This window comes from Mirounga leonina, unplaced genomic scaffold, assembly GCF_011800145.1.
Source record: "Mirounga leonina isolate KUSES-001 unplaced genomic scaffold, KU_Mleo_1.0 Mir_180, whole genome shotgun sequence".
Lineage (NCBI taxonomy): Eukaryota > Metazoa > Chordata > Mammalia > Carnivora > Phocidae > Mirounga > Mirounga leonina.
The window spans coordinates 23,237,877-23,259,195 of record NW_023270469.1 but is presented as its reverse complement, the minus strand read 5'-3'; the positions used below and the strand labels follow the sequence as shown (position 1 = coordinate 23,259,195).

The following is a 21,319-nucleotide window of genomic DNA, read 5'->3' as shown; positions in this document are numbered from 1 at the left end:
TATGGAAGTGATTTAATTCTTTAATATGTCCAAAATCCTGCCCAAACATACTGAGAAAGAGAACCTGTAATATTGTAGAAACATATCTTTTAATACTACTACTTAGTATTTTAATATGGACGAGATTTGGTACGATAATTTCTGGTATAAAGGTGACTTCCATCTGCATTATTCCATTTGAAGGTTGATAAAGGAGACAAAGTACATAGAATATCACATAAGTTCCAAGTACTGCCCTTGGCATTTAGCCTCTATTCTTTCATTTGTTCATCACAGCAATTTCATTTCAACATTATCAAACACAGTCTGTTACAGAAAGTTAAAAGCTCCGTCCAAAGTCACATCTCCATTAATTGGTGGATGCGGAACTTGTCTGATTTCACAGTTTGTGGTATTTCTCCAAATACCACGTGTTTGCACACACAGTATATTAGAAGAGATGAATCCTTAGCTCCCCAGCACTAACCCATTCATTTTGTGGGAGAGGAAGCTGAAGTCTACAGAGAAATAAATCACAGTGTGACCTTGATGGAACTAGCGATGGCAGTCTGTCCAAGTGAAAGCATGAAACTCAGAGAAGGATGATTGTGCTCAGCATACCAGGTGCAATAGTACTTTTTTCTCAGACCGCCCTAAGATAAACAGCCGTCAAAAGGCTGAGAATAATATACTCAAGCAATAGAGGGAGGAAATTTTAGTAAGCAATCTAGTAGGATGAAAGCAAAGGCAATGGGGGACCCAGAAGGGTCCAGGGACAGCAATTACTATATTTCCTATGAAGTGCATCAGTACATTCATTCTGGTGGCACTTTAGGAACAGATTGAAAATGAACCCAATGCCATGTCCAGAAGTCAGCACAATACCATCTTCTAGTTGCCAGGGGCCCTCAGTAAACATTAAACACTGAAAGCTAAAACCAGGTCACTGACAAGTATTTGAACCAATGATGCATGGGAACTGGAAAAGACATAAACAGTATGTAACAAAGCTTGGATCAAAACTCCGGTGGATTCTAATAAACCTGCAAAAATAGAATCATTAGCCCCGGTTCACTGGCAGCATCGCTGTACAAATTTCAGTGATGCCTGTGGATCACGTTGAATTTGGAAAGAACTCACCATCATGATCTGACTGTAGCCAGAAGCACATTGAGCAGTGTGGTCCAACTTGTCTGAGCGTAGGCCTAGTGAGGACGGCGATCTGAAACTCACAGGGGGAATTAGCTACCCATGTCTGTGGATGTAGATCACCACTCATATCAGCCCATTGCTTTGTAAAGATGACAATTCTTTTTTATGTAGGACCAGTTTTACAAGTTGGGCAAGGTCTAAGAGGGAACTTTGTTTATGACGGTATAGAGGTTAGAATGTGTGTGATCATTTCTCCCCATATCACAGTATTTTACAGGCTAGCCTCTGCATTTCTCCACTGTATGACAAACACCCATGTTAAATTATAGCCTTCCTTTCTCTGAATTCAAATTAGTATAAGACTGAGTTGTGAGAACACAAATACACTGTACAGAAGGACAAAAACAGTGTCTGCTTTATTCACTGCTGTGTTTGCAATTCCAGCGTAGTGCCTATAGCACATGGTAGGCACTCAATAAATAGGTAGTGAATGAATGAGTGAGGGAATAAGGACTTACGCTCTTACGAATAACCTCTAGAGGATAATGAGGAAGACATTCCATGACTCGTGTGTCTGCCTTAACAGTTACCACACTGTCCTGTAGAGAAAAACAAAGCAAACATACTTCATAGCAACTGTTAAACATTCCCTTGCTCTGCTCACAGGTGAGGGGAACCTGAGTTCTTATGAATTATTGGAAATTAGCTAGATAGAAAATGGAGGGAGCAGCAGATGTGTATTCTAGATAAAAGGAAAGGAGAGAGGATTTAAAAAGCATCATCGGTTTTATGTGTTCAACTCTAAGGATATATAAGAAATACAGAAGATGAGGAACAAGGTAGAAGGGAGAGAGTGATAGATAATAAAATCAGGGAGAGAGCACCCTTTATCATTGCCTTTTTTAAAGTACACCATTATTGATTTTTTAAAATACGTTTTGATGTTCTGTAGTTAGCAGTTAATATCTTCACAATCTGGTTTGTTGTTGTTGTTGTTGTGGTGGTTGTTGTACTAAGGTGCTCCTAGGTCAAAAATTCTATCATTCTGTCAACTCCCAGATGTTCCATTTGCCATATATAGAGAGCTGTATGCAATTGGACCTAGAGATAGAAAACCCAGCCCTATGGAGACCTAGAATTTTTAAGTCCTCTTTATTTTTGTCCATTGATTATGTAATGGTAATGAGGATTGTATTCAAAGAACAACTTCAGTTACCTGAATATTCTTTTTCACCATGTGTACTCTCCCTTTGCTTTACTCATGGCCGGTGTTTACAGACATGTTCCATCACTGGCCCTTCAGATAAGGGGCAGTTAAATAGCATAGCATTAGTTATCACACAAATGCCTTGTTTTAGTTTCCTTACTTATATTTTTGTTGGTTGCATTGGATGTGGGTGTGGGTTTGTTGGCAGTGGGATGAGAGAGATTCAGGAAAATTGTAGAAGAATAGAAAGGAGAGAAAGGAAACTATTATTTACTGAGCACCTTCCATTTACCAGACACTGAACTTAGCACATTTGTTTTGTTTTTTTATTTAAATTAATATTTTCTTATTCAAAAGAACATATGGGCAATTATTCTCTCCATCTTATAGATAAATGTTCAAGATTATTCAGTTATTTATGAAAGTTCTCACAGATCATAATCAAGAGAGCTAGGATTCAAAGCTGAAGACTCTTAGCCATGAAGCTTGTGCTGTTCTATGTTCCACAGCGTCTCTCTTTTACTGTTCATTCTAATTCATCCCAAATCAACTTTTAAGATGTTTATCTATGTGAGTGTCCCCTTTACTGTTAACAAATTCTTCCTCTGCTTTCTCTATCCACTTCAATAAACGAAGGGATCCAAAGCACATGGTATGTGTTATTCAGGTCACGTTCCGAGATAGAATCATGTATACCTAATGTTGTGTCTATAAAGTGCTCAAAAATAATTCAAACTTCCATGCTGAAAGGAGATAAAATGATTATCAACTACATCTAGTACCTTTTTAGGAAAGGAGAATTAGCATCGACTGACAGCTCATTTTGTTTCCACATTCAATTTTAATATTTGCTTGTGCTTACCAAAAGGACAGTCATGTTTATCTGGCATCCACAAAATCCCAAGACCTATTTTTATGCTTGTAAATAGATTCTAAATCAGTAAATAGCATTATTTTTTAATGGCACAAACAAGAAAGTGGTCCAAACAAGATCTGATAAATAAAAAAACATTTCTGTAAGTAATTCTTTCTCCTCTACCTGATGTTCGATTGATCCCTTTATTTTTCTATTTTTCTCTTTTGAAGCAAAAGTCTCAGAAAGTAAATTCTCAAAGAAAAGATTCTATATCCTAAGGCATCTTTACAATAACTAGGATAACTTTAAGGTAACTAAGCATGTATCAATTTATCTCTTGGTTTTCTTCTTTAAAATATCTTCAGAATTAGAATGCTCTGTACCAACCAGAAATGAGTCAGCAAATTGAGAATCTCTGAATCAATTTATAACTTTGAATAGCAGATGGACAACCACACATTTAAGTCTATGCCATGTATCTAAATTATATCCCTGGTAGTCCATAATCTCAGAATTAAATTGTCTCCCACAATATACACTAAAATATAAATACTAAGAGCAGTGCTATGTCTGAATAGAGCAATAATTTTAGGATTTTCAATATTTGCAAAGGAAATTCTTAGCTTCTGAAAGCACTCTTGTATTATGATTTAGAAGAGGAAAGAAACAATCCAAAAAGATATGGAGACTATACAAAATAACAAGAGTTTTATTGAAACTACTTAAGCAAAAAAAAATCTAGTTTTCTGAACCAACTCTTCAATCGTATGCAACTTGGAGAGTGGAAGTACAGATCTGTTATCTATTTTTCTTAGCTTGCACATCATCCTTAATTACAGTTTAGATGACAAAATGAAACATAAATGGCTTTTTATCAACGGAACATTGCTGGAAGCATAAACAATAAATTATGAATTACTGAAGCAGAAGCCTTTTGGATCATGTATGCATAATGCTATTCTGCATATTTGGGATCCCAGTTGGACCTCCTGTTTCATGCAAATTGAGTTCTACCTTTTATGATTCAACATTGATGAAAAGTATCATGTTTCATATGGGTCAGAGCTGATGCCTTATATGGGAAAGATCTCAAGTCAGTGTTTGGTGGTGTGTAGCGCTCTGGAAAAGTCCTCTGTGTGAGCAGAGCAGACAGGGTGACCATATTGCAAACATCCCCATGTAGGTATTCATTATCACACTCATGCAAGCACACAGTCTTCACTTGTTGCTTAGGTATGGCTGCCTGGGAAACCCAACAATAATGGCTCGGCTGTGGCTGAGGGATGGAGGCTTTTGTAAAGGCCACTTGAGGAAAGATGTTCTTTTGGAAAGTCCTGTGTTAGCTTCAAAGCAGCCTGGTGTAATGGTAGAACTCAGGGATGTCTGAGGTGGCCACAAAAAGACAGTTGGCTTACAAAGAGGACCTCTTTGCTCTGTGGGTCACCGGGAAGACCTTTCAAGTCCAGTTCTGCCTAGATGGGGCACAGCTGGCTGAAGGAGACTGAGAGAGGGGCTCTATCTGCCTCAACACCTACATCCTCACTACAGCAGAAGCAGGCATGCAGATTCCCCCTGAGTAAAGATGGAGGACAGAGGGCCAGCTCTGGCTGGCCTGGGATTGGGGAAATTCAATTCCACCTTTAGGCAGCAGGTTTCAGTTTTGTGGCAAGAGCAATGTGAGATAACTTGACATTCTTCAAAAGAACAAAGGAAGATTGCCTTTAATCTTCCAGCCCATGCAACATGATTCCACAGGGTATGTGTGTTAGGAGGCTGTGGGTGTTTGAAACAACTTGATATGCCAGAATTTCGAGTTGGAAGTTGGGGTCAGCTACTGTGTGGAGAAAGCGGAGTTTCATTTTGGCAAAGGATACAGAAAAGAAAGCCTTCATATTCAAAAACAGATCCAAGAATCCTGCAGCTATTTCCATGGCTGGTAAATATTTTCAGTTTTCCCCACCTTTTCCTCCTCCTCCTTTTCTTTCTTCTATCTTTCTATTATAATATTCTTTAGATTGCAACACATTACCAAGCAGATTTCTTGCAATGCATTCTAGTAAGGATGAAGGTTTTCAAAGCTACCAATGAGGCCACCTTCACAATTACTGTACAACATTCAAAAATGAAGAGAGTTCAAGCTGCAAAGAGACCTGTTGAGAATGATAAGCCAGAGGAGATAGAACATAGCATGGGAATTTAGGAATTAATAGATGAGCCTAATGAGGATTTTGTCCCATTTACTGATGAATTTTTTTTATGTGCCAGACATTGTGTTAAGAGGTGTCTAGTACATAGGTTACACATATCTGTCACAGCACACTTGTGAGGTGAATAGATACTATTATCCTTATAGCACAGATAAGGCAACTAGGACTTAAAATAATTGGCCTGTAGTCCATGTTCTTACAAGGGATGCTTCTAGAGGATAAAAAGACATAAAACACACACTGCTTGAAATTGGCCAGCCAGTTGAGATAGCAACTTCACAAAACAAAGCATGAATTATATTCTAAACAGGTAAGGAAGTTATGGACATTGAGATAACCCAAGGCACATTTATTCCAAAGTTCTAGTCAGCATCGACTTTATCCAAATTATTTGTCACAATTATACCTGCGGAGTGAGGTTCTTATCAATTGGATTTTGATCAAAAAGGAGATACCAAGAAGAGAAAAAAAAAATATTAGTGTCATCAGGTACCCTGGTTCCCCTGCTGTCTTTTCTTAAGTCTAACCAAGCTGTAATTAAGGCCAAGCCTACTGTCTACTTCTTTCCTTTCCATAATGTCCTCTCTAGGGAGCAGAGCTTTATGTTTTTCCTCATTTCTCTACACACATGATTCAAATAATTCAGTATAAAACATGAAGACTCCCATTTCACCAGACCGCTTTCTGGCAAATCCAGTCATATCTTTTAACTACAGTGTGCGGACTGAGAAGATCAGGTTTCTAGTAGACGTGAAATTTTCTACAAGCAAGATAGTTCTGTATCTGTAAAAGGTCCATTTATCTTCCCTGTCTTGTTCTATTTAATTGTTGAATATCTTCCATTTTCATGGTTAGGATGAAAGCCAATATGAAATATGGTCAGCAAAACTCCTCTTGCTTCTAAATTCACCCAACTGGAAGATGGAGAAACCAATGACTAGGCCATATAATTGAGAAAATTCAAGGTGCTATGATTGCTGTTTATATAGGATATAAATGACTCATCATATTTGTGACCTTTGTTTTCACCTTCATCTGTATTGAAGGTTGCTTTCCTAATCTGGATGAAATGTGAATCTCATATATTCAGAAAAAGAATTATTTGTGAAATCACTCAACTGTGTAGTAGATAAGAGACAGCTAATTTCTATCTCATTTTGTCTTTGATTATGAATTAGTCTGCTGAAAATTGCAGAAGGACCAATCTATATGAGGGAGGAGAAAGATCACAGTAACTTCAAGTTGAAAGACGCGACTGCAAGTTCCTCAGGAAATGCCAGATACTAAAACCATCTCCCATAAGGGTCTAATTAAACAGGGGAATCATCCACCCATCAGTTATGAATTTGGATATATTGGCTCTCTCAAAATCTTAACCTTGGGACTTGTAAATCATGACACTGTCAGTGGAGAAACATCAGCTAATGCCCATTTTAAAGTCCATCTTATGTAGAAAAAAAAATTCTAAATATGATTATAGAATTTAATTCTGTCCATCTTTCAAACATAAAATATACCATAATTTTAAACTAAATAATGTCTAGCATTTGGACTTTTTTTGTATTTGTATTCTCTTATCATTAATAGGGAATGGGTAATAGGCTAAAAAATACTCATTTATCTATCTACTTACCTATATATCTCCACCATTTTAAATCTGACAGCTTTTTCCCATTACTTTGATTGTTTCTACATATGAAGAAGGGACCACTCCCCCTCCCCCCCCATTCTTATAGTAACTATCCAGATGACAAAAAGGTTGAGGTCTAAAGAGCAAAACTCATGAATTTCTGATCTAGAAAAAGGAAGATAGAGTATAAATTATACATATCTATTTCAAAGACCAGTGGGCTCATGATTTACTCTATGGAGATGTTCAATGTTTGGATCCTAAATCCAGAATCACAGTGAACATATGTCCTGGTTTCCACAAGACAGTCCTGGTTTATGTTTTTCCAGAAACAAATATAAATAGCAACCCTTTTCACTTTAAAAAAATGTCCCAGTTGGAATAATAAATTATGTGGTCACTCTTGGCAAAATAAACACACAATTTAAATAAACAATTGTGGCACAAAAAGTGCACTTTCCACAAAATATTTGCAACACCTGGCATCTTTTTTCAATTATTTCACACACACACAAACCTGTGACATAAATAAAAAGTGTAACTTCCATTTTTTAGTTTCAAAATAAAACAGATAACACAGTCTTTTAAATATTCTATTGAAGGGCTTATTTAAATGTGTGATAGGGCAAAAAGAGGTTATCTAAGTGTATAAACTTTTACTTTCTACTGATTCTAAAATCTAGAGAAAACACATGAAATTCATTCATGTCAGACTAAAATCTGACAGGTTTAGGGCATAACAAATATAGTACAAAACTACACTTTCCCTGGCACCCAAAAAACCTCCCATTCACTCAACACATGTTCATGTGGTGCCTTTGATGGGCCATCCTTCTATTACAGGCATATTTTGAAATTGCATGCACAGAACATTCCAAAAAGCTCAGACCCTTTGGGATGGGAAAACATTTCTTCACAGAGAATTTTTAAATGTAGGGCATTTCATATGCAAAAATAATGACTGATACTTATTAGCTCACAATCAAAGTGAGCATGGACCACACTTACGCACAGACTTGTGGCTCAGTTTCGGCTCTCTGTGTTGGCTTTCTCTTAGACATATTCATGTGACTTCCATAAAAAATAAATGTTGTTAACCAAAAAGCAAAGACAATGTACTTCGATTACAGTTCCTAATTAGGGGAGGCTAACAAAGGAGTACTCCATTATTGAGAAGAAAGAACAGGATTTTGTTTCCTTAGCGTTTATAATAGTGGAAGCCAGCTAAATGAGTAGTATCTGTATAATGACTTTGTCATTTCATTTTTGGTGACGCATTCACATTTATCAGAGCATCCCCAAAGAATTAAGTAGCATTATGTACCTAAAAGGTAAGGCCATAATATACTTAACAAGAGCCATAAAATGTTATTTTATTTCATGAAGGAAATGTTAGCAAAATTCACTACCTCCTTGAAACCGAACATAGCAAATAACCCAAACAAGTGTCATGAACCAAATTTTACTCTTCTAATTGAGTATAGCTTTTATAGAGACCATTCAGAAATCCAAACTAATGCCTATAGTAAAGCTGGAAGACAGCTTAAGGCAGTGCATTTATTTTGCTACTCATTCAAAAACAGCTGAAACTAAGACTTAAATATACCTGGGTCAAAATAAACAGTGAAAAATGCTTATTGAATATATAGCAGCTTAGGAAACAAAAATGTACAGAAGAGATAGACTTAAAAAAAAAAAAAAAAGATCTATGGCCTTCACATGTAATAGACAATAGGGGAAACAGTTAATCCAAACTTGGTTCTCAAGAAATAATGAAATGGATTAAATGTTCTCCATGAGTGAAAAACTTAACAATAAAATCAGTTTATTTTAGCTCCAAAATAATACCGATAAGGAGTGTCCTTCAAGAAGGATTTCCTGATCTAATTGCTATTATCAAAGTTGGTACAGGCTTAAAACAAATACCTCTAATGTGAACCCACAAACCAGGCAAAATTAGGATAGGCTTTCCCTAAAGACTTGGTAAACATTCAATGAAAACTTAAAAACTGCAAAGTATAAGCCAGTTCCTTCTCTAACAGATATCTCAGTATCTCAAAATTCCTGGAACTTTCCTAGGGGTTAAATCCTACCATTCAGTCTTCAAAGTTAGGTAAGTGAGGTATTCCCTAGGATAAAATTAACTTTCACATTAACAATTTTCTTATCTATTGTTTCAATATTGGAAAGAGGAAGTGATGTAATTATCGAGCCATTAGGCTGATAAGCTAAGTTTCAACTGCTCATGGGTGAACAAAAATTATTTTATTGATATTTTCAGTCAAATTATGAAATCATATCCTATTTTCCAATTTATGTTCTACCCTGTTTCACAGGGCTAATATATTTACCTTCATTTTTCTTGATGGTAAAATTCGGATTGTTGACCATTTCTGGAAGAAGACTGTATAAGAAATAATGTCCATTTTTGGGATCATCTTTGTCCATGGCACTCACTGTTTGAATGACCTGTAACATAAAACTCGACGTCAGCATTTCTGATGACATCAGAGGGCTTATACCGCCTTTAAAAGCTGAGTGACATCTCTTTAGTGGACTAATACTTTGGTCCAAGAAATTTTTTTTTTTTCAGCTTTCTGAATTGTTGTGGATGGTTTGTGCCAAGAACAAGGAGAAACATTTATCACGTTAAAACCTCAGCTTTGATTAACTGATGAAAATTAAGGTCATTACTTTTGTGTCCACTTGGTGTCCATGGCTCAAAATAGCAAATTTAAGGGTATTTGAAAATTCCACTGGGTAATTACAGGTTTCTTTCCAATTTGAGTCTCTATGGGCATCTAAAGTGAGATTTGGAATTGTTACAGTGATTGTAGTGTGGCTCTTGGGAGGATCTTGGAAGTAAGGAACTTAAATCTTGAACCCTGAAAACTCCTCTTTTATTTTACTCATCAGGCTACAAATGTTTGCCAAATAGAATGTTCCTCGGCACAAACATCACTACAACAAACCTTTCTGAAGAGTTGCATATCTGTTCCCTCCCAGTAATGAATACTGTTTTTAAAGTGAGTGGATAACACATGCAAACGATGCTTTGGAGTGTATCCTGAGATGAATAAATTATAGGGATTAGGAGAATTACCACTGTGCAGAGAACTGTTTGGATAGATACACATACTTGGAATCTGTGCCGGTTGAATGTGCTTATTTCATTTGCAAAGCTGCATTAACTTAGTGCTAAGTTGTTTCTTGGGTTGTCAGAGAATCAGCTTAATAATTCATATTTGTGAATCTGTGATATTAATCACTTCAATATGAAACACTGGACAACAGTTAATGTAGTAAAAATTATAGTTTATACTACTACTGTAAATAAATACAACATAATTTCTACCAAAAAAAAATGCCTGCAAAGCATGACAATCAAGGTGATATGAGGTATATCAGAAAAAAGAATTAACAGGGAAATGCTCTCCGGTTTGTGGAATTTAGAGAATGTAATGATGATGCCTAATACATTAGGACTGTTTGAACAATTAGGTCCCATTCAACTTTGCCAATTTCATTAAAGATAAAAAAAAAAAAGGATCATTTCTTTTTGAGAAAAGGATATCATTGCCTTGTAACTTATCACCTAAGCAATTGTGAGAACCCATAATGTTGGACAGTTGTGACTTTTGCCTTGTATCGAGCATATATTACATGATGAGCAGGGCGTTAAAGTTGTGACATAAAGGAAATAACTTCTCTCAACTCCTATTTCTCCATTTTTAAATTGGGACATGTTCTTACCTGGTAGGTGTTTTACTTTTGTTAAGGACCTTGTAAAATGTCTTATGGTCGTGCTTAGCTTTAGTAACAATATAACAAAAAAATAGGGCAAAATATAACATGATTAAGACAGTGAGGTAGTCATCAAAGTGATGGACTCTGAAATTGAGCAGCCTTGATAGAAGGCATAGTTTTACCCTTTACTCATTGTGTGACACTGAGGGAGTTACTTTAGTCTTTATGAAACTCAGGTTTCATGTATTCCTAAAATTGCAAATAAAAAGTACCTTCCTCATAGGGCTGTTTTGACTATTGACATAAATTCATGTCAATCTCTTAATAGAGCATCTGGTTCCTAGTAAATGTTCAGTGAATGTTGTTATTCTTATTATTGTCCTTATTATTATTGTTGTTGTTGTTTTATTGGGGTCACCACCATTTATTCATGACATAGCCCTATGAGAAGCATACTGGCTTTTGTTACCCGAACAATTCCCTAACCTCATCAGATTAGATGGCAATACAATTATATTTACTATATCTGAACACCTAGCATCTTTGCCTTGACATTTAAGTGCAGAGAGATGCCCTGGGCTTCTAGTTTTATAAAAACAAAAGAATGGAAACCCAAGGGGAGAAGCTGGGAACACACAAATAACTCTTCTTTGGCTAGCCTATATGTCCAAATATTTAAGAGAAGAATTTGACAGGAAACTTCTTTGAGGCAGTTATAAAGAACAGAGCGGGGAGGAGTTATTTGTGAGCATCTGGAACATTCCCTGCTCCCTTTATTCAGTTTTGTTTCAAAAGGACTCCTTTGTTCACGTGTACCAGTTGAAAAAGTAACTCTTGAACAAGGTGTGTGAGCACAAGTGAAGAAGGGCAAAGGAAAAGAGAGCTTCTTGATATCCTGGGGCGAAAACCATTCATGACTAAATGCATTCTTATGATGTATTTAGCTTTTATCAGCTCCTGTAATGATACCATTCCTAATATTTCTAAGTAATCTGCATGAGAAAGACTCATACCTGCTGGCAAGTGGATCTACATGAGTTATTTCATTAGTTAAGCCACCAGGACCAAAACAAAAGATGCAATAATTTAGCTTACCTGAAGTAAAGGAGTGTAATTACCTGTCATGCCATATCTCAGAAGTTTGGTCTAAACATTACACCTGCAATAAATAGGGTTTTTTTTCCCCACCGTCTATGTGTAAGCCAGGAACTCTGTTAGACATGCAGCTTCTTGAGCCTACTGACCAAGAAAGCCTTGGGGTGAGGCCTAGAAATCTGCATTGTAAATAGCCTTCTAGGTGATTCTGAAGCCTGCTGAAGTCTGAGATAAACTGTTTTCAGCTAAGGCAGAAAATTGGTGTTTACAGCTCCCTCATTATTATTCATTAGGAGAATTTGTATTGTTAAGCTCGCATCAAGCTCAGTGCATGATGTGTTACGGAAAAAGTGATGAAATGGTGACACTAAATCAACTTCCAAATATCCCGTGAGCAAGTTAAGAATTTGGCTTAAACCATTTTTGACACTTCATTTTATCTTAATGCAGATGGCTACTGTCTAGACATTTTATCTAAAAGTGGACACCCGGTAAATCATTTGAAGGATTTTATGCTATTAAAATGCATTAAGATACCCCTATCTAAAAGGCTGAAATTTTCACTGATGTAATAACATCTGAATACACTTAGTTTTAAACAATGGAAGAAAAAGAACAGATTTATTCAAGGAAGTGCATCTCCACACAAGCAGATTTTATAGGTACATTGAATAAATGGCAAATGAAAATCATACACATTTTCTCCTGTGAGCTACTATGACGTCAGTTAACTTTTAGTTTATTGGATAACTATTTCATGGAAATGATATAAAAATTTCTGGGGAGGTCATAGATTTTTAGGAGTACATGTATAGCATTTAGTTTAAATATTTTTCCTTTCTATCAGTATTAGGATGCAATTGAAAAATCTAATGTTTGATCATTTATTGTGGATTAATTTCAAGGGAAGCTGGAAGTTTATATGAAAACTTTCAGAAAAATAAAGTATATCTGGAATGTTGCAATAAGGAAATGAATTTCAGGGCCATACCTGGAATTCTGTGGGAGCAGACTCTTTCTGTTTCTTGAGATTACTAATTTGAAATGAAATAACCTTTCTAAGGCATGAAACTAAAAAAAAAGAAAATTTTTGAGAATTATGGAGCCATATCATAATTCTATTTTATTTAAAAAATGACTCATTGTTTATCAACACTAAACCTAACTTAGATTGTTTTCATTAGCAGAGATGATTAAACTCTACTTTAGACTATTTTACATTACTTCAAAAATATTTAATAACAGTGGGGTATCACTGTCAATATTAACTTTTTGAAAGGCAAGCATCCAACAAACACATTTCTGATGATCTGATCTGTTTACAACCATAAAACTAGCATGGGATCTATTAGAAATCTCCTATAAGATTCTATAGATATTATTCATTGACTTGTTCTTAGGTACCAGGCATGATTATATATGATGAGTTGGATTTTTACCCCCCTCACTGCTGTAAGAACAGCACATGGTAACTATTTAGTATGTATTGCATAAATGAATGAATGAATGAGTGATGTCAGCATATTTTAGCATCATCACTAATTCTCACGTAACCTTGAGAAGTATGTATGAAGAGACGTATCGGAACCTAGTGCACCAAAGATGTGATATACAACATTTGATCCCAGATATATCTAATAACAAACTACCTGCATCTTCCTGCCCTAATACATCAGGCTGCCTCAAAATCTTGTTGACATCCATACATTCTGCACGTGCATTTCAGTTAAATTGGGGCTTAGACCATTAGTATTTTGGAGAGCAAATAAGGATGCACTCATGCATTCTTGTTCTTGTTGCTCTTTACAGGGATAAAGATCCACTTTTGATTCTGACACATAGCACAACAAAATGAAGACTTAGACATCATAGTTCCTTGTGAGTGTGGACAAGGTGAGAGAGGACTGTTGCAGCTTTTGGAATGCTTTCCAAAGCTTCTGTAACACACATCTATGCTCCAGGAACACTCAACATGATAGCCAAGATGGTATCTACAATCACAGTATGCTGTCACTTTCTCAGACAAAACCTAATTTTCTTTTTTCCTGGCAAGTCTTTCTGCAGGTGTGAATTGGAAAGTGATGGAAAGCGGGTTGAAGGAGAGTGAGTCAAAGGTGCTGCAGGAAGGACAGCATCATTTTTGGTTTTCTATTCATTCTTCTGCCCATTATTACCAGCTTACTTCTGATTATCAATATTAGCTTTCCTGAAGTACTAATTTTGTTTCTTAGAGCAGGAGTTTTAAACTTGGGAAAGGAAAGGATGATCTATGAATGACCATCATATGGTTCAAACCTCGCAATCTGAAAGTAAAATTGAATGGAATTATTCATATATGCATCTATAGGAGGGGAAAGTCCATAGCTTTTATCAGATTGTCAGTGATTTCTGTAACTGAATGAAATAACACAAAATAGGTTAAGAACCATCCCCTAAAAGAGGGGCCCTTGAAAATAAAAGTTATACACACAAGAGAAATCAAGTCATAATAATGATGATAAATTTAAAAAAGAGGAAATATTGGAATTTGGGAAATTATATTAAAATCCACACAATGACCCAATTATCCTCCATTATTTCAAAACTGTATAATATAGTTCAAATATGAGCACTGTTCATAGTTATTTAATGGATAGTTCCTGGATATGGTTTATAATTTGCATGGCAATCCAATCTCTACTAAGACTTCCTTTTCCTACCCAGAATATTTTGCCATTCCCGTGCCCCCCCACTTTTTTTGGTGCATGAAGACATCCTTGTCTTTAAAAACCATTAGGTGGCTGTTCAGAGCACATACCATGGAAGTCTGACCTATGAAAAATACAACAGGAGGATATAGATTTGATTTGATACGTCTTTTTTAAACACTAGGTGAAGTCTTCAGTCCTCTGGGTAGACATTTGGAGGCTGTGTCTTCATAAACCCATTTGTAGAACTTTTCACATTTTCTTCTGTTTCTGTTTCTTTCACTGCCCTTTCCCTTCCTGAAACTAAGTTGAGATAAAATGCTAGAAAGCAAGGGCTCCTGAAGAATGTGTTTGTACAAAGTTTGGGATTTTCAGTTTCTCGTGCCTCTTCATGTTTCGTGTGTATTTCGTGCACCTCTGAATTAATATGAAAAAAATATTCCATCACTTGCTCTTCTTTGAAAACCTCATTGATAGGGTAAAACCCACAGTTTCTAATATAGCCAAGAAGTCTCAGGTTCCTTTCAGTTTCTTCTGTCCATCTTCCATGATACGACTTCACAGGAATACTTGCTGATGCCTCCTTAACATCATAAGCATCACTTCCTAGGCTGAACATGTGTGGCGTCATTTATCTTCCTAGAGAAGGATTTTTCTGACTGGGTTCCATTTACCACTATTATATAGTTTCCTCTGAAGGAAATTGGAAAGATTTTATAATCAGCTACATTTGCTAAATGCAAGATCATATAGCCCTTTCGTGATTCATATGTACTCCTAGACGCAAGGGAATCTTACAGTTAAACAAAACAAGAGGAAGAAAATGTGAACTTTTTTAAATCAGTGCTTCGCAGTCTTATTAGGTAAACCACATACACACACACACACACCCCCCACACGCTGCACCATATATTGATGTGCTATACCCTACAAGTTTTTCTCGGGCACTCACTTTGAGAAATGCTATCCTCCAAAACTCCGTCAGAATCTTAAAGGCCTGAAGATTTCCACCTCTCTGCGGAGGCATTGTGTCTCCACAGCTTGGTGGTTACCGCATCATCTGCATCTGCATCTCTGCCCTTCCAACAGTATGTCAGCTCCTCTTGGTACCACATGTTACCCAATTTATGTCACTAGCACAAAGCCAAGGCCTAAGGCCATTTGCTATCTAGTGTCAATTTTATTGTCTTCCAAAAGGCATCAATATGACTTCTAAGAACAAATGGAAAGAAGCATTCACATGTGCCCACCTTGTTTCCATCCTAAGTTCTTATTCAGTAACTTATAGGTTGAAAATAAAACAAAGAAAATATATTTGTATGAAATAGATCAAGATTTTTAAACAGTCCCTGACTCCATTTTCTCTGTGCATCATTGATCTCATCTAGGGCAGGGGCCAGAATCAAACACATGGAATTTGGAATCACACAAGAGATTCAGCCAATGCAAATGTCAGCTGCAAACATGACTTCACAAAAAGATTTAGATTGTATGTGTTACTGTAAGTTGATTCCAGTATATTTGAAAAAATAATGATAATAACTCACAAATTCATATGGGGAGTGCAAGCCCTCCCTTCACCCTTAATAAATAAAACACTTGGAGGGCGCCTGGGTGGCTCAGTTGGTTAAGCGACTGCCTTCGGCTCAGGTCATGATCCCGGAGTCCCTGGATCGAGTCCCGCATCGGGCTCCCTGCTCAGCGGGGAGCCTGCTTCTCCCTCCGACCCTCCCCTGTCTCATGTGCTCTGTGTCTCTCTCATTCTCTCTGTCTCAAATAAATAAATAAAATCTTTTAAAAAATAAATAAATAAATAAATAAAACACTTGGAAATTAAGAATTATCCCAATACAGGGAACTAGATTATCTTTTGTTATATTGACCCATTGAGGGACTATAATGTTTTGCTCCAAATCAAACTCATGTAGATATAATAACAACAACGAAATAAAACAATGCTAATAAGGTATATTTTGCTTTTTAGATTATGAGACTAGTTAAAACATACACTAATAATAATTACAATTATTTATTAAGCACTTGATATTGTACTAGATATTTCTAAAATATGAGAGTTTAATAGACATTAAGGCTGAAGGTCACAAAATTAGTAAATGGCAAAGCTGTGACTCACACTTAGATTGTTTGTTTCAAACCCTTCCACTGTATTTTTTACTTATGCTTTCCCCTCTGTCAAAGGTGAGCTCTAAAAGTCATACTTCTGTTAGTGACTGTCTTGAAATGTTTTGTTACATATGATTTTTTCAAATATCGTTTTATGCATTCCACTAATTTACCATCTCCTTACTCCACCCCCCAAAAATGAAAATAGTACTTTATGCATTTTGTTGAGGTCATCAATTTCATTTGTCTTAAAAATCAATCCTGTCTCCCTCTTGTGTATGCAGATAGATCCTAAAAGATACCTGCTGGCAGGGAAGTTAAAATTAAATCTCCTGAATTTGTTTCATGAGTATTATAAAATGCCATATTTTCGATTCACTGTTTCACATTTATTAGAAAAAAACCAACAGAAATTTTAAAAATAAAGTATCGAACTCAATTCATTGCTGGCATTTATCAACAGATAATTATTTTGACTTTTCTCCCTAAGCTTTATTTTTTTCACTGGAGAGTTTGTGGAATGCTTGTGGATAAAGTGTCTTTATTGGTCATAGGACCTGACTTTTTTCCCTTTTGAAAAATGCTCACTCTTGATCAGAATCTTATTTCTAAGAAGTGGCTCACACAGGCAATGGAATCTCAAAGTCGGCTTCCTTGGGAAGCACCGAGAGATCCTAGAAAGTGCAAGGACATGGGAAACCCATCTATGCCACTTTTCATGGCCTTGGGGAAATCCCTCACCCTTTTTCAGCCTTAGCCCCCTTATCTGTAAAATGTGGTTGCAGCACCACGCGTGTGAAGCGGTGATGTTGTCTGTATGTTGGACATCTATCTATATTATGTCGTTCATGTAAGCATACAGCTTTCACAATTACTTATCTCCATGTCCCCTGCTACCACCTTAGACCAGGCTACCCCCATCTTTTGCAATTACAGCCTTCTAAATGTTTTTGCTGCTTAACTGCATGTGTGCGTGTGTGTTTGTACATTTTATTCAAAATAAGACCCTTTCCGTCCAGTCTCAGTCTTGCTTATTGAATTCTTATTATTACACTTAGCCACAGAGGTCTTCAAATTCTTTAAATAAACCAAGGTCTTTCTCCCTTCAGAGTCCTTGCACAAGCTTATCCTGTTGGCTAGAAGGCACTGCTTCCAGGCCTTGAATGCCTAGCCCTTTCCCATTTTTTTTTTCCATTTTCAGTTTAAATGCTACCCACTTAAAAAGTAACTTTCTCTGAGAACACTATATAAAGTAAATCTTTGCTTCTTCTTTGTTCCCCTCTGTCGAGTTGTGTTAATGTCTCCTTTAATCCAGTTTTCAAAACTGAAATTATATTATGGATTCATTCTACCTTTTTTTCTATAGGCCCTTTTCCTCATTAAGTTCCATTAGAGAGAACAATTTTTGTCCTTTTTACATTGTTTCCCCAGGTCATATTACAATACTTAGCATCTTGTAGATGCACAAGAAATATTGTTCAACAAGTAAATAAATAAGTGATTTTTCATTTGAAGAGGTTAGTTTGTGCACTGTCTGTGAGTAAAACAAGGGTTTCCATGGTAATATCTGAGAAACTAGTTATTGAAATATTTGTCACTGCTGAATGAAATGAATTAGAACTGTGATTCTAAAATTTTGTGAATATGCATTACATGCCAAGCATTAGCTAGATACATATTTAGAAATATGTTATTTTCTTTCTTTCTTCCTTTTTTTTTTTTTGGACCTATGATATTCCTAGGATAAACAAGCATCATATTGTTACAGTATTGGTCAGTGACAAAAGGGATTAAAAGAAGTAAACCAGAGCTTTTTTTTTTTTTTTTTTAGCCCAGACATAATTAACTAGATGGCAAATAGCAAGCCTCAGCTTCTATAGAGGGTGATGAAGCTTCATTTATATGCCACTGGATTTATTTATAGTAAAAGGGGAAGTTCCCTCCTGAAGGAAAAAAGAGTGGAAGCTGTCTGTCATCTAGCTAGTTCTCAAACAATAAAATATTCTCTGGGACTAAATAAGAGACCTTGACTCACACCTGGAGATACAACATTTTCAGTTGTAGTCTTTGCATCATTGAACCATCTGGAGCAAATAATCCTAATTATGTATGGTAAGCAAGGGGTTAGCTTCCGAAACAAAATCCTAGAAAGACCGTATTAAGGGGACAAGAGGTAAAACAGAGTTATGGAAGGCCCTCTGGCCAACGCTGGTCACTAAAGTTCTCTATTTGTCTTTCACGTTTGGTTCTGAGTGCGCTGTTGTCAAGCATAAGGAAGGAAAATACGGGTTTCTCCACAGCTGTTACCTGTTCCTCCACCCGTCCAGCCAGATTACCATTCTCTTCAGAGACAACCTGGTTTATCCCCAGCTGACTCCTTTTCAGCTCTTGATGGATGTTTCCTGTCTCTGGTGGAATGGGTCCTATATTAAGAGGTCTTTTCAGTAGGAGAGCTCCATTTTCCTTCAGCTCTTCAGCCTCCTTTCTGCCCAGAGGATTTGAGGTATGTTCTTGCAATTCTATCATTTCTAATTCTATTACGTGTTTGCCAGAGAGAAAACTCTAGAAGGGGAAAAGACTGTTGTTTAGGGTGTTTGCCACTAAATCCCCAGTACCTCATCAAGTCCTGGTACATAGTTTGTGTTTAATAAGTATTTACTGACTAACCCAAACCCGTTAGACCCATGAACTGTCAGTTACATATTTTGCTTTCTAATTTTGAAATCTTTAATCCTTAACGTCATTTCTGTCTTGGCCATTAGAGAGGAGTCAGTGGGAAGTATCTTTTCTTATTTCTCCTGTTAAACTGAGGGTCGAGGAATCTGTAGATGATTATATCATGCTGTGATTGAGTTGGCGGCTAGAGATCTCTTAAAACTTTTGACTTGAGATAAATTACCTATTGGGGAAATTTTTTTTTTCCATAGAAGTAATTAGCAATAGCAAATACCATATTAAAATTTACTTATGTAATGGAGGGATTATTTAAAATGATTCTAGTGAAAAGCGATTCACACTGATTTTTGTATAATATGGACTATGAACTATTTCTGTCATGGGTGGTTGTTACTGTCTTAAGAAATTCCAGAAGATGTCATCTTTCACTTTACAATAATGAAAAGGTGGGAGAAGCAGATAGGAATTCCAATTCTACTTTCAAAGTGAACCTATGACAATTTAAGCACAGATGCATCACGTACCGGAGGTCTATGTATAGAGAAGAGGAAAGTGGCATCCTTCCTTCCTTGTTAAAATTTTTATTTAGTACTTGATTCTTGGTTTAAATGAGTCAGTTCATTGGAAAAGACTAGTCAAGCACAGTAGAATTCTCGATGTTGATGTTGATAGTGGTTTTCATTTTGTGCAATGTTTTAAAAACCTCTTTCTAGAGGTGTTCTCAGTCCAGAAGGTTATTACAGACTGAATTTTTTAGTCGCTTGCCCTTGATTATTACTAATGATCTCCAGCTGCCTCATTTCTCAGGCAGCTGATCCCCTTTGAGTTCAGCCTTAAATCCATACCTTCCAGGCAAAGCAGACATTTCAGAGTCCCCTACATTCCTTTCCCTGAGGCTGTTTTAAAGCAGACATTAATGGTTGAAAATGCTGATATAACTATGAATTTAGTGCTGATGCTGTTGTTGACATTTTTCATGAGTGTGTGATCACCTCATAATGAATATTCTGATTTCAAAGTGCGTTAAGGGGTTTTGTGTTATGAGAGATGACTGAAAGTGCATCTGTGTTGAACTTAACATAAACAGTATTTGATGTCGATAACAAGTATGAATTCTGGAAAATGTGAAATATAAAAATGAGATCCTTGAGCCATTAAAAGTGAACTAGGAATGATTGTAATGAATCACACATGAGTTCTGACTAGCACAAAAGATGCAAGGAATTCAGGAGCTGTTTGAACAACTTCATGTGTATCAACCAGTCAGTCATATGTCCAAAGCTTATGTGAACAGTCAAAAATCTGATCTCTTTATGTAAATATGAACTCTGATAAACATACCTAAACCGATTCCCTTGAGGATAAGGTAGTGGCAGTGGACAGATACACAACATAAACATTTCTTCACAGAATGAGTCTTTCATTTTGATATGCAAAAATCATAAAACAAAGAATCAACTGCTTTTTTTTTTTTATTTTGATTTAGCAGAGGAAAGATGATGAAACCATGCATTTTGTTTTTCTGAGGGTAAGAACTGCTGAGGAGTCATTAAAACCTTGGAAACAGTCAAAATCCACAGGGTAAACCTCCAGATTCCTGGAGGTCCAAAGGCATGCAAATGTCGATATCACAAGTGAAGCCAATGTGGGATTTTTGAAATATCAGTGCCATTGACTCTTTGAACTTGTGTGATGAGTTTTGCATGAAATTTTTTTTTTTTGTTTTAATTCTAAAGCATTTGACGGATTCTGTTTGATCAAAAGCGTGTGGCTTAGGGGCACCTGGGTGGCTCAGTCGTTACGCGTCTGCCTTCGGCTCCGGTCATGATCCCAGGATCCTGGGATCGAGCCCCGCGTCGGGCTCCCTGCTCAGCAGGAAGCCTGCTTCTCCCTCTCCCACTCCCCCTGCTTGTGTTCCCTCTCTTGCTGTGTCTCTGTCTGTCAAATAAAACCTTAAAA

The 21,319-nt window shown here is 36.5% G+C and overlaps 1 protein-coding gene across 1 annotated transcript in view; it reads right to left on the bottom strand.

Moving 5' to 3' along the window:
- The window catches only part of CDH8 (cadherin 8), a 342,701-nt gene that overhangs the window by 41,271 nt on the left and 280,111 nt on the right, over nt 1-21,319 (bottom strand). The window contains exon 9 of the mRNA XM_035025064.1: nt 9,383-9,500. Coding sequence (XP_034880955.1) covers nt 9,383-9,500 — 118 coding nt within the window. The remainder of the gene's footprint in view (nt 1-9,382; nt 9,501-21,319) is intronic.